Raw genomic sequence first — 18,057 nt, forward strand, 5'->3', positions numbered from 1 at the left:
TATAGATTACAGGGGAAAAGATACTCATCGGTTACTTTCACAGTTCTTCAATTAAAATAAATTAGCCTAAATAGAAAAAAAGTTGCCTCTCCCACTATCATATTGCTAAGTGTATGCAGAAGGGATCTTTTATTTACATTTTATTTTAACTGTAGATCAAACATCTAATTTTAAAAAGTATTTTGCTTCCAATAGCACATTGGATCAAGGGTTTGTGCTAAATTAAGTCCACAAGCAAACACTCAAACTACAAAACATGTCTGCCTAGATCAATGGCTTTGGTGGAGAACTAGAGCTATTTGTGAAGGATATTTCGCTGTCCCCTGAGTGAGACAGAGCCTGTGACATGATGACAGGGCCTCTGGTCGAATACATCCTGGTGCTCTACCGTCACCTCCAGAGCCAACAGGATTGCTATTTTCAGACTGTGTGAATAATGTCAATGTGACAAGGCAATTGAGGTAAAGCCTGCAATCCATATCTACTAGTAGGACCACGCTGAGATAATGATCTGGCGGCGAAATTGAAACCAGAGTAAAATCCCTGGGCTGCTGTACGTGTAAACAATCTCACATACTATTTGCTGCCTCCTACATTAGGGCCCCAGGCAGCCACACAGTCCTTTAGGGTGGCATTGAATTACTTTTGAGGGGGGAGAAACGGTAATCTGAGGCTCTGTGTTCACCTCTCACTTTGGCTGGGAAACAAATGCATATGCACCAAAAACTGATATGCTTGCATTAATTTGGGCCAAGAACTTAGTATGTTCTAACAACTTTAGCGGTTAAAGACAGTGTCTAGGTTAACCCAGAAAATTAATGGATTGCAGCAGACCTTGGGTCAAAAACAATTTTAAATCATTTCAAAAAGTTTAGTTGGGAGTGATTGAGCTGCCCTAGCGAAATGGAACTAATAGATTAGTTGCAAAACTGCAAACTCCTCCCATAGAGGAGCCCCTCCAGACTAAAGCAAACACCAAAAGTACTAGGGAAGTAAAGATTTAAAATGGTACTCGTCATGAACGCAGGTCTGGATTGCAGTCTCTCCTTGTTACTAGATTTTTTACATTTTGGTCAAAAATGTCCCAGTGCAGTAAAAAACATGATTTTTCTGTCTTTTATATATGCACAGTACCAGTCAATAGATTGAACACACACCTTTTTACTATTTTCTACATTATAGAAGAGTGAAGACATCACAACTACAAAATAACACATGAAATCATGTAGTAACCCCAAAAAATAAGTGTTAAACAAAATCTAAATAAATTGTATAAGTGAGATTCTTCAAAGTAGCCCTTTGCCTTGATGACAGCTTTGCACACACTCGGCATTCTCAAAACTGCACATTTTAGAATGGCCTTCTAATTTTCCCCAGCACAAGGTGCACCTGTGTAATGATCATGCTGTTTAAATCAGCTTCTTGATTATGCCACACCTGTCAAGTGGATGGATTATCTTGGAAAAAGGAGAAATGCTCACTAACAGGGATAAGCTCCTTTGTGCAAACTTTGAGAGAAATACGTTTTTGTGTATATGGAAAAATGTCTTGGCTCTTATTTGAGCCCATGAAACATGGGACCAACACTTTACGTGTTGCATTTATATTTTTGTTCAGTGTATATTTCCACACGGAGGTTGGAATAATACTGTGAAATTGTGAAAATGATGCCTTTTTAGTGTAATACCTGTCTGAAAAGGCCGACAGAATTGTTAGCCTGTTTTGTTGGGAGGGAGTTTTAGCCTCCCGAGTTCATAGATCAATAAGAGAGAGTTCCAAACCTCTTTGGCAATAACAGCTAGTTTTCAGTTGCCCCCCTCTCAGACCACTCCCTGACAGCACTAGCGAAGTTCTTGAGAAATTACTCTTTGCTCAATCCTTTGTACAATTTTCATTGAATACAAATCACAATAAAGTACTTAATTGTCAACCAGAAATTATTTGATCCTGTATTGGACCTTTAAAGGTGTTTTATTTTATTTACTGACAAATTGGCTTAATTCAGTTGTAGGGTTTTAAAAAAGCAAGACAGCACTCACTAATTCATTTATCTAGCTAATTAACTTAGAGTGCCATAAATCGATCTCAAAGCAAGAAATAGCTGAATGATTTTGTGATTTGAATAAAGGCTTCTCTGATCCTAGTCGTGAAGAAACAAAGGAATAGTGCACCAGCCTGTCACGAGTGTGATTAGGTAGTTTCTACTACTTGACAAGAAGAAGGCTGCAAAAACAGCCCAATGACAACAGAAATAAGTCAATTTCACCCTTTGGAGATTAGAGGCTTGCTGAACCTGACCAACCCCGATTCAAGTAGGTGGCAATGGTGCCAACTGTAGGTGCCATGGGAGACATCTGTGTCAAAAGAAAGCGTCTGCCAGTCCATTTGGAAAAGACTCCTCAGGAAACGTTGGATATTGAGTGGGTGGTCTCATGTGTGAAGGCCAAAACTAATGATGAGAAATTTCTATGCCATCGCATATCCAGACCCACAGAGGGTCTTTGAAGATCTGTGAGCCAGATCCGTCTCCCTCTATTTCATTATTGAACACTGTACTGCACGGAGCATGAAAGAGCATGGAGAAGTATGACAGCCCCCATACTCCACAGAGAGTCAACAGGAATGTGTGACATGTCAATTCAGGAACAAGCTCCTTCTTCGCTGCTCTGTACCAAACAGAATCCCCTAGAAGCTTAGAGGCAAATATTTTGGAAATGTAAAGCAGTGAAGACATTAGAGGGAATGCCAGAGCAACACAAAAAAAAAGAGCTGAAAATTAAATATACTGGAGTAGGTGAACTGTACAATAGTATTTCCGTCTATCATGAACAACAGCAACATCTAAACAAGTTCAGCTAAATAATCATTGTAAGAGAAACACTGCCCTCTAATGTAACATGTAGAAAATGAATGTTTGCAACATTTTCCATTTCACTGGTCACTTAAAGTCCTGGCAAATAAAATTTTAAAAAAAATCAGCCTCCTAATGGTTTCTAAGTAACAAAAAATATAAAAATTGTATTCATGTTATCAACATAAACACTATTGCGAGACACCTGCTGTAACCATGGTGACTGTGTACAGCTACAAACATCTCTCTCCTGCAGCTAAATTACAAATAGTAGCCTACAAAAGACCAGGGCTGGCCAAGGACATATAGGGTCCTCTTCTGACCTACCCGTGTACCCTACTGACCTGTCCCCCCTTCCTCAGCTTGGCACTAATTTTTATTTGGGTTTCCCTGGATTAACTTTGCATATTCCAATTGGGTGGCCCATTCAAATTATTTGTGAGATTGATCGACTTTAGACAGATTATTATACAAACAATAAATATTGATAAGGGCTCAATTAATTTGCATCCTCAAATAGGTTTTATTTAAGTAATTGGACGAGGAAAACAATTATGATTCTAGTGTTACTAACTGATCTAATCCCCAGCAACAGATAACTAACTCACAAGCCCTGCCGTCTGAATTAGTCTGCCAAGTGACAGAGGGAGCCTAGCAGCAGTACACTTGCACTCCTGTATGAATAGGCAAATTTCATCATTAATATTTAAATTGTTAATTATACCGAGCCCATTGGTAGCAGGTAGCTAATGCTCTCTGGCGCTGTGCAGGAAACGCACTTTTGCTCTGGATCAAAATATTTCGCTTTCTGCACCAATTGGCCTATGGATGAGATGAATAGCTAAGCTGGTGGTTCTATTTACAATCACTCTTTCAGTGTCTCACTTTGGGTAACGCCTTGTTAGGGGCGGAGTCTAGGAAGATCCAGTCACACAAAGTCGGTCATAGACGGGTGCAACCGCCAATAGAGAAACAATCGACTTCCCATATAAGGGGTCGTAGTATCTTAACTTCTTTCATCTTCTTCACGGGTTCAAATTAAGGTCCTCTACTCAGCATCGACTTGGACCTCTGCTTAACTGTTCACAGGTGGACGGTCAAGAACTCAGCCGCCAAGCGCAGGACAGAAGCTTCGTGCTGAGGATTGCCCTCACATGACAGCTCTCACCTTACCAGCCCAGATACCTGCTTCGTGTTGCTTATTCCCACCAAAGTGGAAGAAAGGAAATATACTCGCGATTCGGTTAGCCAGACTCTAAACTAACCTTGCTAGCTAAGAAAGAACGCACATTCTTCAGTTAGTGGTGTGCTTGCTATAGCTAGGCTACTAGTCTCGCGTTCCCATACCTCAAATCACTTACTCCCTTGGAGGCCTGGAGATTTTGATTGGATGTTACATTTCAAGACCCCCCAAAAAATAGCTAGCCACAATGAGGTTTGTTTTGAGAAGCAGCTAGCTAGTTAACTAGGTTGCCTTCAAGGTTAGCCGAATTCTCAAAATGAACCTCATTGTGGCTAGCTATTTTTTTGGCCTTCAAAAAATGTTTAGTTCTAAAAAGGTCACCAGTGCTCATTTTGTTGACATTTTCAGCCCTCGCACACTGTTGCTCCTATGGCACTAATCTGGTGAGCACCTTTGGAGCTCCAGCCAACATCACTGATTTACAGCGGTTTTCGACCCCTCTTCAGCTAATTTCTGCCATGGAACTTCCCCAAGCTTCCTATTTTAGGGACGAGGCTACTAACCCTTTACGTGAACACTAAGTTAGCTAGCTAAACGCCAGGGAACACTGGCTGCACAGCTAAGTATTGGTGAAGCACACGACAAGATCTCCCTCCCCGGGAAGTATGCTTGATATAACTAGACTACTGACCCACTGGGCGAACGGACTCGCTAGCTATACAGCGAAGCTTCGAATAGCAGATGCATAGCCCAGGTCTCCATACCAGAGATATGGCTACTTTTACCACTGCACAGGGAGAGTCCCCTTCTGTGATGCAGTTAGCCCACGCAACACTACTAGGCGAAGCTCACTTAAGAAGTATGCCATTCACGTTCTTCAGCTATCAGTGTGCAAGCAATAGCTAGGCAATTGCCAGCCAGCTAATACCAGGGCTAGCACCACAGCTACCGTCCGCCAGTACACACTGAGCTAGCTCTTATACCTACACTGGGTAGTGTTACTTTCCCCCTTATGTAGCTTACCAGCGCCCTCGCTGGCTAGGTTGACCAGTTGTGCCTTGGTACTATGGTCGTGGGAGATGTTTCAGCCTGTAAAGAGCAATAGTGTTCTGCGGCTAACTACAGCTATGTGTTTAGCTAGGTGAGTTGTACAGACCCCACGGCCAGGCTTTGAGTAGCTCACATATAAACCAGCTGTCAGAACCTTCTCGCTCAGCATTATGGCTATTGTTTTCCCCGTACTGGACGAACTAAACCAAGCACTCAGATACCTGGAATTATTAGCTAGCTACAGCTAAAACTGACCACTTACACCGCACAGCACTACGGTCAAATGAGGCGCAACAATGCTCACCCCGGATAACATGGTGGAAGCCTGAGTCAGAATAGTAATCTCCTGGGTGAACAGTGGCTAGCTGATCCCAAGTACGACAACCTCACATTTGAGCGTAGTCTACGCTCAGTACCCAAACAGCTAGACCCATCCTACAATCGTTGTGGTGCTTGAGTCCATTTCACAGCTGCAGTTCGAGCCACTGGAAAGCGTGAAAATTAGATTGCTTGCTTGAAACTGCTTTAGCTTTAGCCATTGCATTAGCAAAACAGGTTGTAGAGCTGCATGCACCGTCAGGCCACAACTACCTATGATTTGCCCCAGCGATATCCAAGGTTTGTCCCTTGTGTTAGTAGTGCTTTATCCCATTGTATGGGAAGCTTTAGAAGCTTGTCTAAATCATGGACATTGTTCCAAGGCATCTCTTTTCAAGATATCTATAATGTGGCATGCTGGGGTACCCCCCATACATTCGTGAGGTTCTACGAACTGGACGTCACTACACCCTCGTTAGAGCATATAGTGCTTATTGTCGGGACTTCTGAGGGTTGATCCGATCCAGACATGGCTTCAGAGTATATGAGCGCTACTCGATGTGGCTATATCCCCAAAGTGACCGAACGAGTAATTGAAATAGAACTTAGGTAGAACTAGGTTACCTAATGTAACCCCGGTTCTATGATATTATGAGTGAGGTCTCTCACCGCATTCATGCTTTGCGTAAGGAAGATGAACGTACTTCGAAGTGAAAATGGGAGCAGACTACGGCTCCTTATATGGAAAGTGGGTTGGTCCACTATTGGTCATTGCGCCTGTCCGACAGACGTTGTGTGATTGGACCTTCCTAGACTCCATCCCTAAGAGGTGTTACCCAAAGTGAGAGACATCACTCATATCATAGAACCTAGGTTACATTAGGTAAACTTAGGTCTTCCTGGGTCGTTTTAATTGGGGCACACTGTAGAAAAACATTTTGCAACAGAAAATTAAAACAATTTCTTATCTGGCAAGTTAAGGTAGTCCCTCACAGTTTAATTCCATTTTCTTCCATTTGGTGCCATACGACCCTGGTGAAATGTGGTAGGTAGTAGTGTTACAAGGTACACCGAAACGTCAGTACTTTCTCGATACTAGAACATACTTTTAGGTACTTCTGTCAAATGTGTCCCATGTCATCTACTGATTGAGAGAGGATCAAGTCTGTCTTTCAGCACAGCTGATATTCCCATAGCGCACTCATTGCTAGCTCTAGCCTGCCATGAGGAAACACTGAGCACAGTTACATATAAATGCTCCATTTAAGCTGTTTGTGGGTGCAGCTCTGCCAGGACAGCCTTGCAGAATAAATAACAGTCAGCACAGAGAAGCAGGAGATTAGAAAGTTGAGTGGAGTTTCCCCCCGGTAGTTAACGCCATCAACGTTTCCCTTTACTGTGGGATCGAATCAATGCAATATTAACCACTTTCAATGCAACATACCGAAACAAAACTAACTATGCAAAACTATGCAAGAGATTTAGTTGTAGGCATAGAGCATCAGATTTTATTGCATTGACAGGCATGACTCAGGCCAGTACTCTACACAGAGTACAGGCCGGTGACCCATAACCAATCAGAGCTGCAGTAGACCTATATGCAAATAGACTCTTGCCATATATGGATATGCCATTCACTTTGAACTGGACTATTTTACAGCATGAGCAGTCACGATTATTACACAATTGTTTTGAGATCAAAGCGAGCGCTGCATGTAGCCACGTGTGCACATTTGTTCATATTCTTTGCTAGTTAGTGCGTTATTGGCCGAGTTATAGCTACTTTGTAGTCAGCAATGTGGGAGTGATTGCTTCCAACAAGAGCAAAGTGTGTACATTTGAAGCGATCTTTGAAAAGCACGTCTGGTACAGAGATTTTTTTTTTATGTCTTAAAAAAAAAAGAAGGTCAGTGTTGTATTTTGAGACAGGCTTGAATAAGCTAAGTAGCCAATAGGCGGGGGATCACGTGACCCTTGGACGAGATGGCCGCATGAACTAAGAGCTCCGCACAAGTAGTTTCCAATTCCTAATCTTACCTCCACTCCAAGTTCAAACTCATATAGCTTTAGTAAGAAAAAGTCATGGCGGCTACAAAAGGCGACACTTCAGGTGACATTTTTACCCGGACTCGAGTATTAGCGACGGAAAAAGCCTCCAAGAAGAAGCTAGCTTCAGAAAAAACTAGCACCATTAGCCAGGAGCAAGAGAACCCGCTCCCCCACGAGGCACAACAAATGCCAACCTCGCACTCTGTCGAAGACATTCTTTCTGAGTTGAGATCCCAACTTACAGAACTAAACACTACATTAGATGCCATTAACTCTCAGCTCAGTGCGATAGGGGGCAAGGTGACAATCCTGGAAAACCCTTTGCCTGACATCAACAACAAGAACCATAAACGCGGGGCGCCTGGACGAGGCAGAGGGGCGAATCCTATCCATGGAAAACTTATTGACAGATGCCATGGAAACAATAGCATATGCTAAAAAGAAAATCTAGCATCTGGAAGAGAAAAGAGGACCTGGAAAACATAATATTTGTGTTCTATTCAATCTGGGCGAAAAAGAAGAGGGAAACATGCCACTGATCCGCTACCTGCAAGACAAACTTCCCGAGTGGCTCCACATGTCCACCGACAGGCCCATAGAAGTGCTCACTGAGCACTGAGGCCCCCACCAGCAGCCAGACAACCACCGCGCCCAATCACCATACGTTTCCTGAGATTCACCGACATGGAACGAGTCCTACAGGCGGCGAAAAACAACACCATCACAGTGGGAAACGCCAAACTCGCTTTACACCAGGACCTGTCAGCTGGAATACGCCGAGAATTTGACGAAGTGAAGAAATACTCCATTGACCGAGGCATCTTCAGGGGATTCAAATACCAAAACGAGCTCAGGATTCTTCACCAAGGAGCCTTGTGACACTTCAAAACTCCCGAAGAGGCAAAACGTTTTTTGAAAGACAATCCTGGCCAATGAGAAACAGACCAATGACTAAATTCGATTAATGCCGTTACTAAAGGAGGTAAGACGACATATAGCCGATATCAAGAGACCCACCCCCTAAAGGTCATTATAGCCGTCCAATTTATATTTATTTTCCTTTAACTGAGAGGGATGGGCTGTATAGCCTAACCTAGGCCTACTAATGTTTCAGCCTACTTTTATTTCCCTGTTTTTTTGTTGTTGTTGCTATTATTACTTGGGGTTCCCTATGTCCCTCGGGGGAGGTATATGTAGGCTTGGCTATTGATTTTATTTTTCTCCCCTCTTTTACTGTGGTCTGGACGAGGGTAACTATGTTATTTACTCAATGCGGGGTGGAGAGGATGAGGCATTTCTTTGGTGGAGAGAGGGAGACGTTGTGCGTTGCTAACTGTTCCCGGTTTTTGTTTTATTCGGAACACAGAATTGAGAATGAGCGGGGGGGGGGGGGGGGGGGGGGGGGGGGGTAATAGATCCAACGGGATGTGTCGAGTTGTTTGGGAACTCGGCTGGGGTGTTCAGAGATTATTATTTTATGTACACCATTTATTTTCCTTTTATGTGAATGCAGCTGTAATTACTATCCATTTTTACCCAGCGATGACTTGCACTAAAGTTTGATTACTGCTCGATGACGATGACTAGTACCTTGAATCTATTGACATGGAACTGCCATGGTCTAGGGCATGCAATAAAATGAAAAAAGATACTATGTGCTCTAAAAAAGGAAAAAGCAGACATCGCGCTATTACAAGAGACACACCTCTGTGATGCTGAACATGCCAAACTCCGCAGAGCTTGGGTGGGACAGGTGTATTTCTCATCTTTCAAATCAAACAGTAGAGGCACAGCCATACTTATCCATAAAAATGTTCCATTCATAATTGACAAAAACATATCTGATCCGGAGGGGAGATTTATTTTGATAACTGGGTCACTATATGGTCAACCAATTACTATATTAAACATATACGCCCCTAACACAGATACTCCTGCCTTCATGTCAAAAATTATAACCCTGTTCAATGAGCATTGTGTCTCCTTTGGCGTGGTGGCCGGAGATTTTAATTGTACCCTTAACCCAACCCTACACAAATCATCTCAAGTCCCCACCACAAATCCTAGATCTGCAAAGATGTTGAACTCTCTTACTAAAGAGATGGGACTGATAGATATCTGGAGAGAGACTAATAGCTCATCTATGGACTATACATACTACTCTAATGTCCATAACACCTACTCCCGTATAGATTACATTTTTATCCCAAAGAGTTTCATAAATTCAGCCACTTGTACAATCGGACCCATAGCACTTTCAGACCACGCCTTTGTCCACCTCCGCTTTGACCTCTGCAAAAACATCCCGAGGTCAAAGAGCTGGAAATTCAACACCTCCATGCTATCAAACGAAGCGTTCCATACATTGGTAACTACATGGATAGACAACTACACACAAGACAATAAAGATTCTCCTGTTTCTCCGGCCACAATGTGGGACGCTGCTGAAGCCACACTAAGAGGTAATCTAATTGCATATGCTTCCTCTAAGAAAAAAGCAATGGAAGCACACAGGCTAGATCTTGAGAGGGAGCTGGAATGCTGTGAAAAAATACATAAACAATCCCTAGACAGCACCTCCTGGAGTCATCTTAAAGCATCAAAAGCCAAACTGAATTTGGACTACACTCGGGAGATAGGAAAAAAAAAAGTTCTCTTTACTAAACAGAAATACCATGAGTATAGCAATAGGCCCAGTAGATTGCTTGCTTACCAATTAAAAAAGGAGCAGTCAGAGCGTACAATCATGGCTATCCGAACAGCAGAGGACGAGGTCACATATGACCCCAAAAAGATCAATTTAACTTTATGATTTTTACTGCAAACTATATACCTCTGAGAGAAAACACACAGAGGCAGAACTCCACTCTTTCCTAGAGGGAATCTCGCTACCTAAACTATCAGAGACCGACCAAGAAGATCTCAACTCCCCCTTCACTCCTGAGGAGATCCTGGAGGCAACTACCTCCATGCCACCTAATAAGTCCCCAGGCCCAGATGGATTCCCCAGAGAGTTCTACAAAGCTTTTTGGCCCCAGCTCAGCCCTATCTTCATGCCAATGCTGGAGGATTTTTGCAAAAACGGAGTTCTCCAGACTCAATGCACACAGCTCGCATTAGTGTTGCTAAAAAAAGACAAGGACCCCCTATCCTGCTCGTCCTTCCGGCCCATAAGCTTGTTGGATTTCGACTATAAAATAATTACCAAATTGCTCGCCAAAAGACTAAACACTCTTCTTCCCAAAATAATAAAAGCGGACCAAACTGGATTTATTAGAGACAGATACTCTTCTGATAACATTCGCCGTCTTTTTGATATTATTGATCAAGTAAACGCACAGAAGACCCCTGTCGTGCTGGCTTCACTGGATGCTGAGAAGGCGTTTGACAGGATGGAGTGGAGCTTTCTGTTTTCAGTCTTAGAAAAGTTCAATATGGGCCCAAATTTTATTAATTGGATCAAATCACTATACTCTCATCCAAATGCCATGGTGACTACTAATGGACTGAACTCTGACAGATTCCCTCTGGAACGGGGCACAAGACAAGGGTGCTCACTGTCCCCGCTGCTCTACTTGTTGGGGGCGGAGCCTCTGGCAGAGCTGATAATGAGCAATCCAAGTATTATGGGTGTTTCTGCAGGTGGCCTGCAGCACAAGATTTTGCTTTACGCGGATGATGTCTTGCTCTACATATCCAACCCTGAGAAATCCCTCCCTCTCATTTTAGACACAATTGCTCAGTATGGCAAGTTTTCAGGTTATAAGATCAATTTTAACAAATCCACTGCCTGCCCTCTCAATATTACACTCACCAGCTCTATGAAGACACTTTGTCCTTTCCAATGGAAAACACAGGGGTTTCAATACCTCGGGATCTTCATAACACCAGATCTGAATAGCCTTTTTAAGGAAAATTATCTTCCACTCCTGGACCGAATCAAGAACGATCTCCAAACCTGGATCTCCCTCCCAATTAGCTTAGTAGGAAGAATTAATGTAATCCGTATGAACGTCCTCCCTAGACTGAACTACTTATTTCAGATGCTCCCATGCTATCTCCCAGTTTCCTTCTTCAAAACAACTAACCAAAGCATCACCAAATTTATATGGGGCAATAAAAAAACCTAGGATCAAGTTTTCCACTCTATCGAAACCTGAATCTAAGGGTGGTCTTGCCCTTCCCTCCCTTCAATTGTACTACTGGTCTGCCCAAATCCGCAACATGCTAACATGGATCACAAACAGACAAGAGTCAACGTGGATTCAGATAGAAGCCCAATCCTGTGGTTCATTGCCCTTAAGCTCAATTATATTCATTAATAACTTTAGTGAAGTGGGCAACATAGCCAAAACCTTTGTGATTTACAGCACCCTACTAGCGTGGAGGGACTGTAAGAAATACCTGGGCATTTCCTCCCAAATATGTTCTCACTCGCCTATAGTGGGCAACCCAGACTTGCCAAAAGCCCTGAGGGAGGCCAACTTTAATATTTGGCATACTCTAGGAATCAGGACCTTTTCAGACCTATTCCATCAGAAAACCACTACACTGAAATCCTTTCAAGAGCTCTGCAGTGAATTCGATGTGCCAAGATCCCATTTTTTCAAATATCTTCAAATTAGACATGTAATTTCCTCATTTACCTCCAAGAGGAGGTTTAGAACTCAGTTGATTGAAGTTGAAACCCTTCTTGTCACAGCACAATCCATTAAAGGCAAAATATCTTACAACTATAGACTCCTTTCTGAGAAAGGAGGCTCCTCCTTTACTCCTTTGAAAATGATCTGGGAAAAGGACCTTGGTCTGACTATCAGTGATGAGTTATGGGCGGTGGTTTGCGACAGGGTATACTGCTCCTCTACCAGTGTAAAAATGAAAGAATCTAATGACAAATTTTTGTACAAATTTTATTATACTCCTTTGAGACTCCATAGAATGAAAACAGATATGTCTCCTAACTGTAAAAGATGTACCTCTGAAAGTGGAACCTATATGCATGTATTTTGGAGCTGTAGGGAGATTGCCAGATTCTGACAATCTATACATACTGCTGCACAGAAAATACTAGAGGTACAGTTTGATATGACCCCGTGTGTCTATCTTCTTAATGCCCAGCAGGACTTTGTTCTTGATCCTGACAGAGAAAATTTGCTTATGACTATTACATACATTTCTTAGCAAAGTATTCTTCTATTGTGGGCCTCAAATACCCCTCCTATATTTAAAATGTAGATTGACCAGATTGTTGACTTTCTCCCTCTTGAAAAGCTCACTTATGACCTCCACAAGAGACAGCCCAAGTTTGATAGACTCTGGTCTCCACTATTCAACTATATTTCAAACTGGACAGAGTGAATGGGGTGACTAGGGAAATGCATGTTGTGTAAGGTACTGTAAAACCTAAAAACGAATTATTGGCCCGTCGTCTCAGCGAATGCTTGAAATAGCTGATAAGAACCTTGATAGTGCTGCTGCAAGTGTTATATGTTTTTTTTTTGTGTTTTTATTTGAATTTTGTTTTTGAGTACGTGTATATATATGTACGCATACATACATACATACATACATACATACATACATACATACATACATACATACATACATACATACATACATACATACATACATACATACATACATACATACATACATACATACATACATACATACATACATACATACATACATACATACATACATACATACATACATACATACATACATACATACATACATACATACATACATACATACATACATACATACATACATACATACATACATACATACATACATACATACATACATACATACATACATACATACATACATACATACATACATACATACATACATACATACATACATACATACATACATACATACATACATACATACATACATACATACATACATACATACATACATACATACATACATACATACATACATACATACATACATACATACATACATACATACATACATACATACATACATACATACATACATACATACATACATACATACATACATACATACACCAAGGAAAATAAATGCTTTTGTTTGACTATCATTCATTTTAATTGTATTTTTATTTTTTCATATGTATTATTATTTTGAGATTTTTTCTTTTTTTAAAGCCTGTGAATGTGGAATGTGTTTTGTTGGTTGATTGAAAAACAAGAAAACTTTAAGTTGAAAAAAAAAAGTAGCCAATAGGCAGAGGGTATTATAATTTGTCTGATTCTCTGTAATGGGAATAATGAAAGTGGTTTCTTACATTAAACACCACAACAAAATGGTCAGTCACCTCCTTGTCTGAAGGACAAGTGGATAAACAGGTTAATGTCAGGCCCTGTGTGTTATTTTTTCTTCCAAAAGTCTGTATGAATGTAGGCCTACATTGAACACCACACATTGGCCGCTACTGTAGACAATGATATAACTGCTATTTTCATGTTAAAATGTTGATGCATTTTCTCATGGTAGGCCTACATTTTAATCAAATAGCCACAGTAGCCTAGTTGGTCACTGTTAAAACAGTAAATTAAAGCGGGTACAGCTTCAGTGTTCACAGTAAACGCGCGTCTGAAGTTGCACAGAATTAATATAAGTAGTTTTAAAAATGTTCCCTAATAATCCTGTTCACATCTGAAATCAGGCCATAAAAAGAAACATTCTACCACAGTGACCATGTCAATCAAATTCCATTTGATTCGGAATTCAGACATTTAAAGTTTGTATGTGAAAACTATTTCTAAGATGCATACTTACAGGTGTTTCCTGAACTCTTCACTCGGCATAACAGGGAGGCTTGCTGCTGGCACATGTGCAGATTAAGCCGCTTACATGCCCTAATAATTTGAAAGATTGCTCTGAAAACCAGGGGTGTATGTATGCTATGCCTACTTCGATTTTGACCTTAAGATAAGCAGAGTAAGATGTTTACATGACAATTTCCACTCTGCTTACTCCCGTAAATCAATGTAATATCAAATTATTTGCGTGCATGCAAATGTGCTCACCACTGGGAGTTTCTTTGTGTGTGAATTACATCATGGCACTTTTATAAAAGAAGAGACTGCTTCTATGTAAATGTTGTTGATCAGTAAAATAAAATATGTCCCAAATGGAAGGTAAACTGATTGTTTTCCATCTGTAGCCTCATGAAAAACAAGCTCAATGCATTCACGTGTATTGTGAACAGGCCTAGGCTACATCTTGATTTACCCAGTCTATCAATAAGAGACTTACCATTCAAATAAATTATTACCATTATGCTGTTATGTAGTTAGACTGGTAAAAAACTAATTGAAATTGATTGTATGATTGTATTTTATTAATTAAAGCATACATTCAAAAATCTATGGAATTATATTGAACTCAAAAGATATCTGGATCAAGTGCCATCCTGTGACTTTGGCTAATACGCATTATTTGTTGTTGTTGTTGCTGTGGTATCATTTGGGCATTGTTTTAGTATGTAGTATCGTGATGGTATCGAGTATTGTGATACTGAACATGGTATCCAAGTCATAATTCTGGTATCGTGACAACAATAGTAGGTAGTAGTGGAGGGAAGGAAATCCCATGGGTCCTGACACACATTGCTCTGACAGTGACACAGGTGTTTCTAAAGGCAGCATGTCTCGCTCTGTTATCATCCATCTTACCGTCTAACCTGGTGAGCCACTTACATTGAACGTCAGATCTGTACACTAATTACCCACTTACCTGTCCCTAGGACTGACAAGTGTAAAAGTATGCCTGTGTGTAGGCTATGATTTACGCTACGACATGTATGACCCGAAAACATGGAGCACACAATGGCTCACACACATCATCATGGTTACCTTGACAGTCTTGTCCATGGAGGCAGACAGTAGGAGATGGCTGAGCTGGGGCACTGGGCACCACTGGATCATGTTGATTGGAGCCTGGTGGGCCTGGAGGCTGAGCTGCATGCACCTCGGCACCGCTGCCCTGCCAGGCCTGGGCCCCAGGTACGGACGCACCCGCTCAGAGACCTCGGTCAGCAGCCTGGAGACAGTGGACTTATCATTTGTTTCCAAAGAGGTTGGTTCTTCTCTCGTTCCTTGTGTGGCCAACCTCTGTCTCTTAGGAATGTATGGCGAGACACCAGGTGGTGCAGCCTGATGCCTCTTCGCTGTGGTCAAATTAACACAGTATTGTGGAGCGGAGTATGGTTTTGAGTTTGAGCTGTTCTCCACAACCCCTGAGAGACCCAATGGAAGGGGATAAATCTCCCTGTGAGGTTCAGACACTGTCCTACCTTCAACACATTGTCCTATTTCCAGTTGTTTGTAATGGGGACTGGGTAATAATGGTCCATAGAAGTTAGAATCCAACCATTTCTGGTTTCCTTGGGACTGCCTGATATCATCCATGGGACAGTTGGCAAGATGAGGGAGTGCTCCGTCATCATCCTCCTGGTCAGAATCATCATAGGCCACTAACGAGGTCATTGTCCTTTCCCCAGAACCCTGTGGGATGTCAATAAAATACAATTTATTGAGACAGGTTTAAAGCAGTGTTAAAAAACATATTTTATTTTTATTAACCTTTATTTAACCAGGTAGGCTAGTTGAGAACAAGTTCTCATTTACAACTGCGACCTGGCCAAGATAAAGCATAGCGGTGTGAGCAGACAACAACACAGAGTTACACATGGAATAAACAAGTCAATAGCACAGAAAAATAAAAAAAAGTAAATATACATTGTGTGCAAAAGGCATGAGGAGGTAGGCAAATAATTACAATTTAGCAGATTAACACTGGAGTGATAAATGACCAGATGGTCATGTGCAGGTAGAGATACTGGTGTGCAAAAGAGCAGAAAAGTAAATAAATAAAAACAGTATGGGGATGAGGTAGGTAAATTGGGTGGGCTATTTACCGATGGACTATGTGCAGCTGCAGCGATCGGTTAGCTGCTCAGATAGCAGATGTTTAAAGTTGGTGAGGGAGATAAAAGTCTCCAACTTCAGCGATTTTTGCAATTCGTTCCAGTCACAGGCAGCAGAGAAATGGAAGGAAAGGCGGCCAAATGAGGTGTTGGCTTTAGGGATGATCAGTGAGATACACCTGCTGGAGCGCGTGCTATGGGTGGGTGTTGCCATCGTGACCAGTAAACTGAGATAAGGCAGAGCTTTACCTAGCATGGACTTGTAGATGACCTGGAACCAGTGGGTCTGGCGACGAATATGTAGCGAGGGCCAGCCGACTAGAGCATACAGGTCGCAGTGGTGGGTGGTATAAGGTGCTTTAGTAACAATCCTGGGTTGTGTTCAGTTCAACAGAACATTTGACAAAAGTGTGTAACATTGAATTTAACAGAAACAGTTCTGAATTACCAGCTGGAAAAAAAAGTTGATTATGGTGGCCCAGATGGTACTTACCGTATAGTGTGCTGCACAAGTTTTGCGATTTAAAATGGCCACAATTCACCACACCCACCAAACTGGAACAAGCGTACATACCTCAAGACACATTCACTCTTAAATTGAAGCTGGACAAGCTAAGGAAGTTTATAGAAGAGGAAGTCGACGATGAGGATCATCCAAGACACTCCGCGAGGCCGGCTCCTCCCAAGATTTTTTAGGCCAGAAAGCCGAGCCACGCAAGGTTCACAAAGAGGAGAGGATGCGGAAGAGGCCAACACAGAGGAGGAGGAAGAAAGCAAGATTATCCAACCACATGGAGCAGGACCAGAACAAGGCTGTGATCAACATTTCTGGAGAACCCCTTTCTGATGACACTGTAAGGGTCTTGTCTAAACGAATGTCCTTTGCTCCCAAATACTCAACTAATTAACTTAACTCATATGCATGTGTCTGTACTAATGTTTGTGTTGCTTTGTGCCAATGTTTTTTATTTATTTATTTATTTATAAATCTAATTTTACTTCCTGGTCAAGTTACTTGATGTAGAATAGAGTTCCATGTAGTCATGGCTCTATGTAGTACTGTGTGCCTCCCCATAGTCTGTTCAGGACTTGGGGACTGTGAAGAGACCTCTTGTGGCATGTCTTGTGGGGTATGCATGGGTGTCTGAGCTGTTTACCAGTAGTTTAGACCGACAGCTCGGTGCATTCAACATGTCAATACCTCTCATAAATAAAAGTAGTGATGAAGTCAATCTCTCCTCCACTTTCAGCCAGTAGAGATTGACATGCATAGTATTAATATTAGCTCTCTGTGTACATCCAAGGACCAGCTGTCCTGCCCTGTTCTGAGCCTATTACAATTTTCTTAAGTTCTTTTTTGTGCCACCTGACCACACGATTGAGCAGTAGTCAAGGTGCGACAAAACTAGGGCCTGTAGGACCTGCCTTGTTGATAGTGTTAAGACATTATGTTTGGTTTGTGTCACTTTTACCCTTTAAAACGGGTTCTCCACATCAAAATGTGTAAATTTGTTTTGTTGCATTCTGGACAAAGTAGATTTAGGCTTAAAATGTGTTTGAGGGCACAGAAACTGACTGACCTGACACTGTTGTCTGTAGTTGGAAAGGTATTTTTCCTGTACCAGGCCTTCAGATGTAGAAACAAAATAGGTCAATCTTTTGCATACACACACA

At 41.7% G+C, this 18,057-nt stretch overlaps 1 protein-coding gene across 19 annotated transcripts in view; it reads right to left on the reverse strand.

Moving 5' to 3' along the window:
- wdr25 (WD repeat domain 25) overlaps positions 1-18,057 on the reverse strand; it is a 38,632-nt gene that overhangs the window by 12,556 nt on the left and 8,019 nt on the right. For 7 of the 19 annotated variants that reach the window (XM_021584373.3, XM_090220459.1, XM_090220458.1 and 4 more), the window contains one exon: positions 15,311-15,961. In XM_021584373.3, coding sequence (XP_021440048.1) covers positions 15,311-15,943 — 633 coding nt within the window. In that variant the 5' untranslated portion in view covers positions 15,944-15,961. Of the gene's footprint in view, positions 1-15,310; positions 15,962-16,632; positions 18,011-18,057 lie in introns of those variants that run through there. The other 12 variants (XM_036962481.2, XM_090220453.1, XM_090220452.1 and 9 more) reach the window with 5 other exon arrangements.

The sequence above is a fragment of the Oncorhynchus mykiss genome, chromosome 25, assembly GCF_057628025.1.
Source record: "Oncorhynchus mykiss isolate SJ-2025 chromosome 25, ASM5762802v1, whole genome shotgun sequence".
NCBI lineage: Eukaryota > Metazoa > Chordata > Actinopteri > Salmoniformes > Salmonidae > Oncorhynchus > Oncorhynchus mykiss.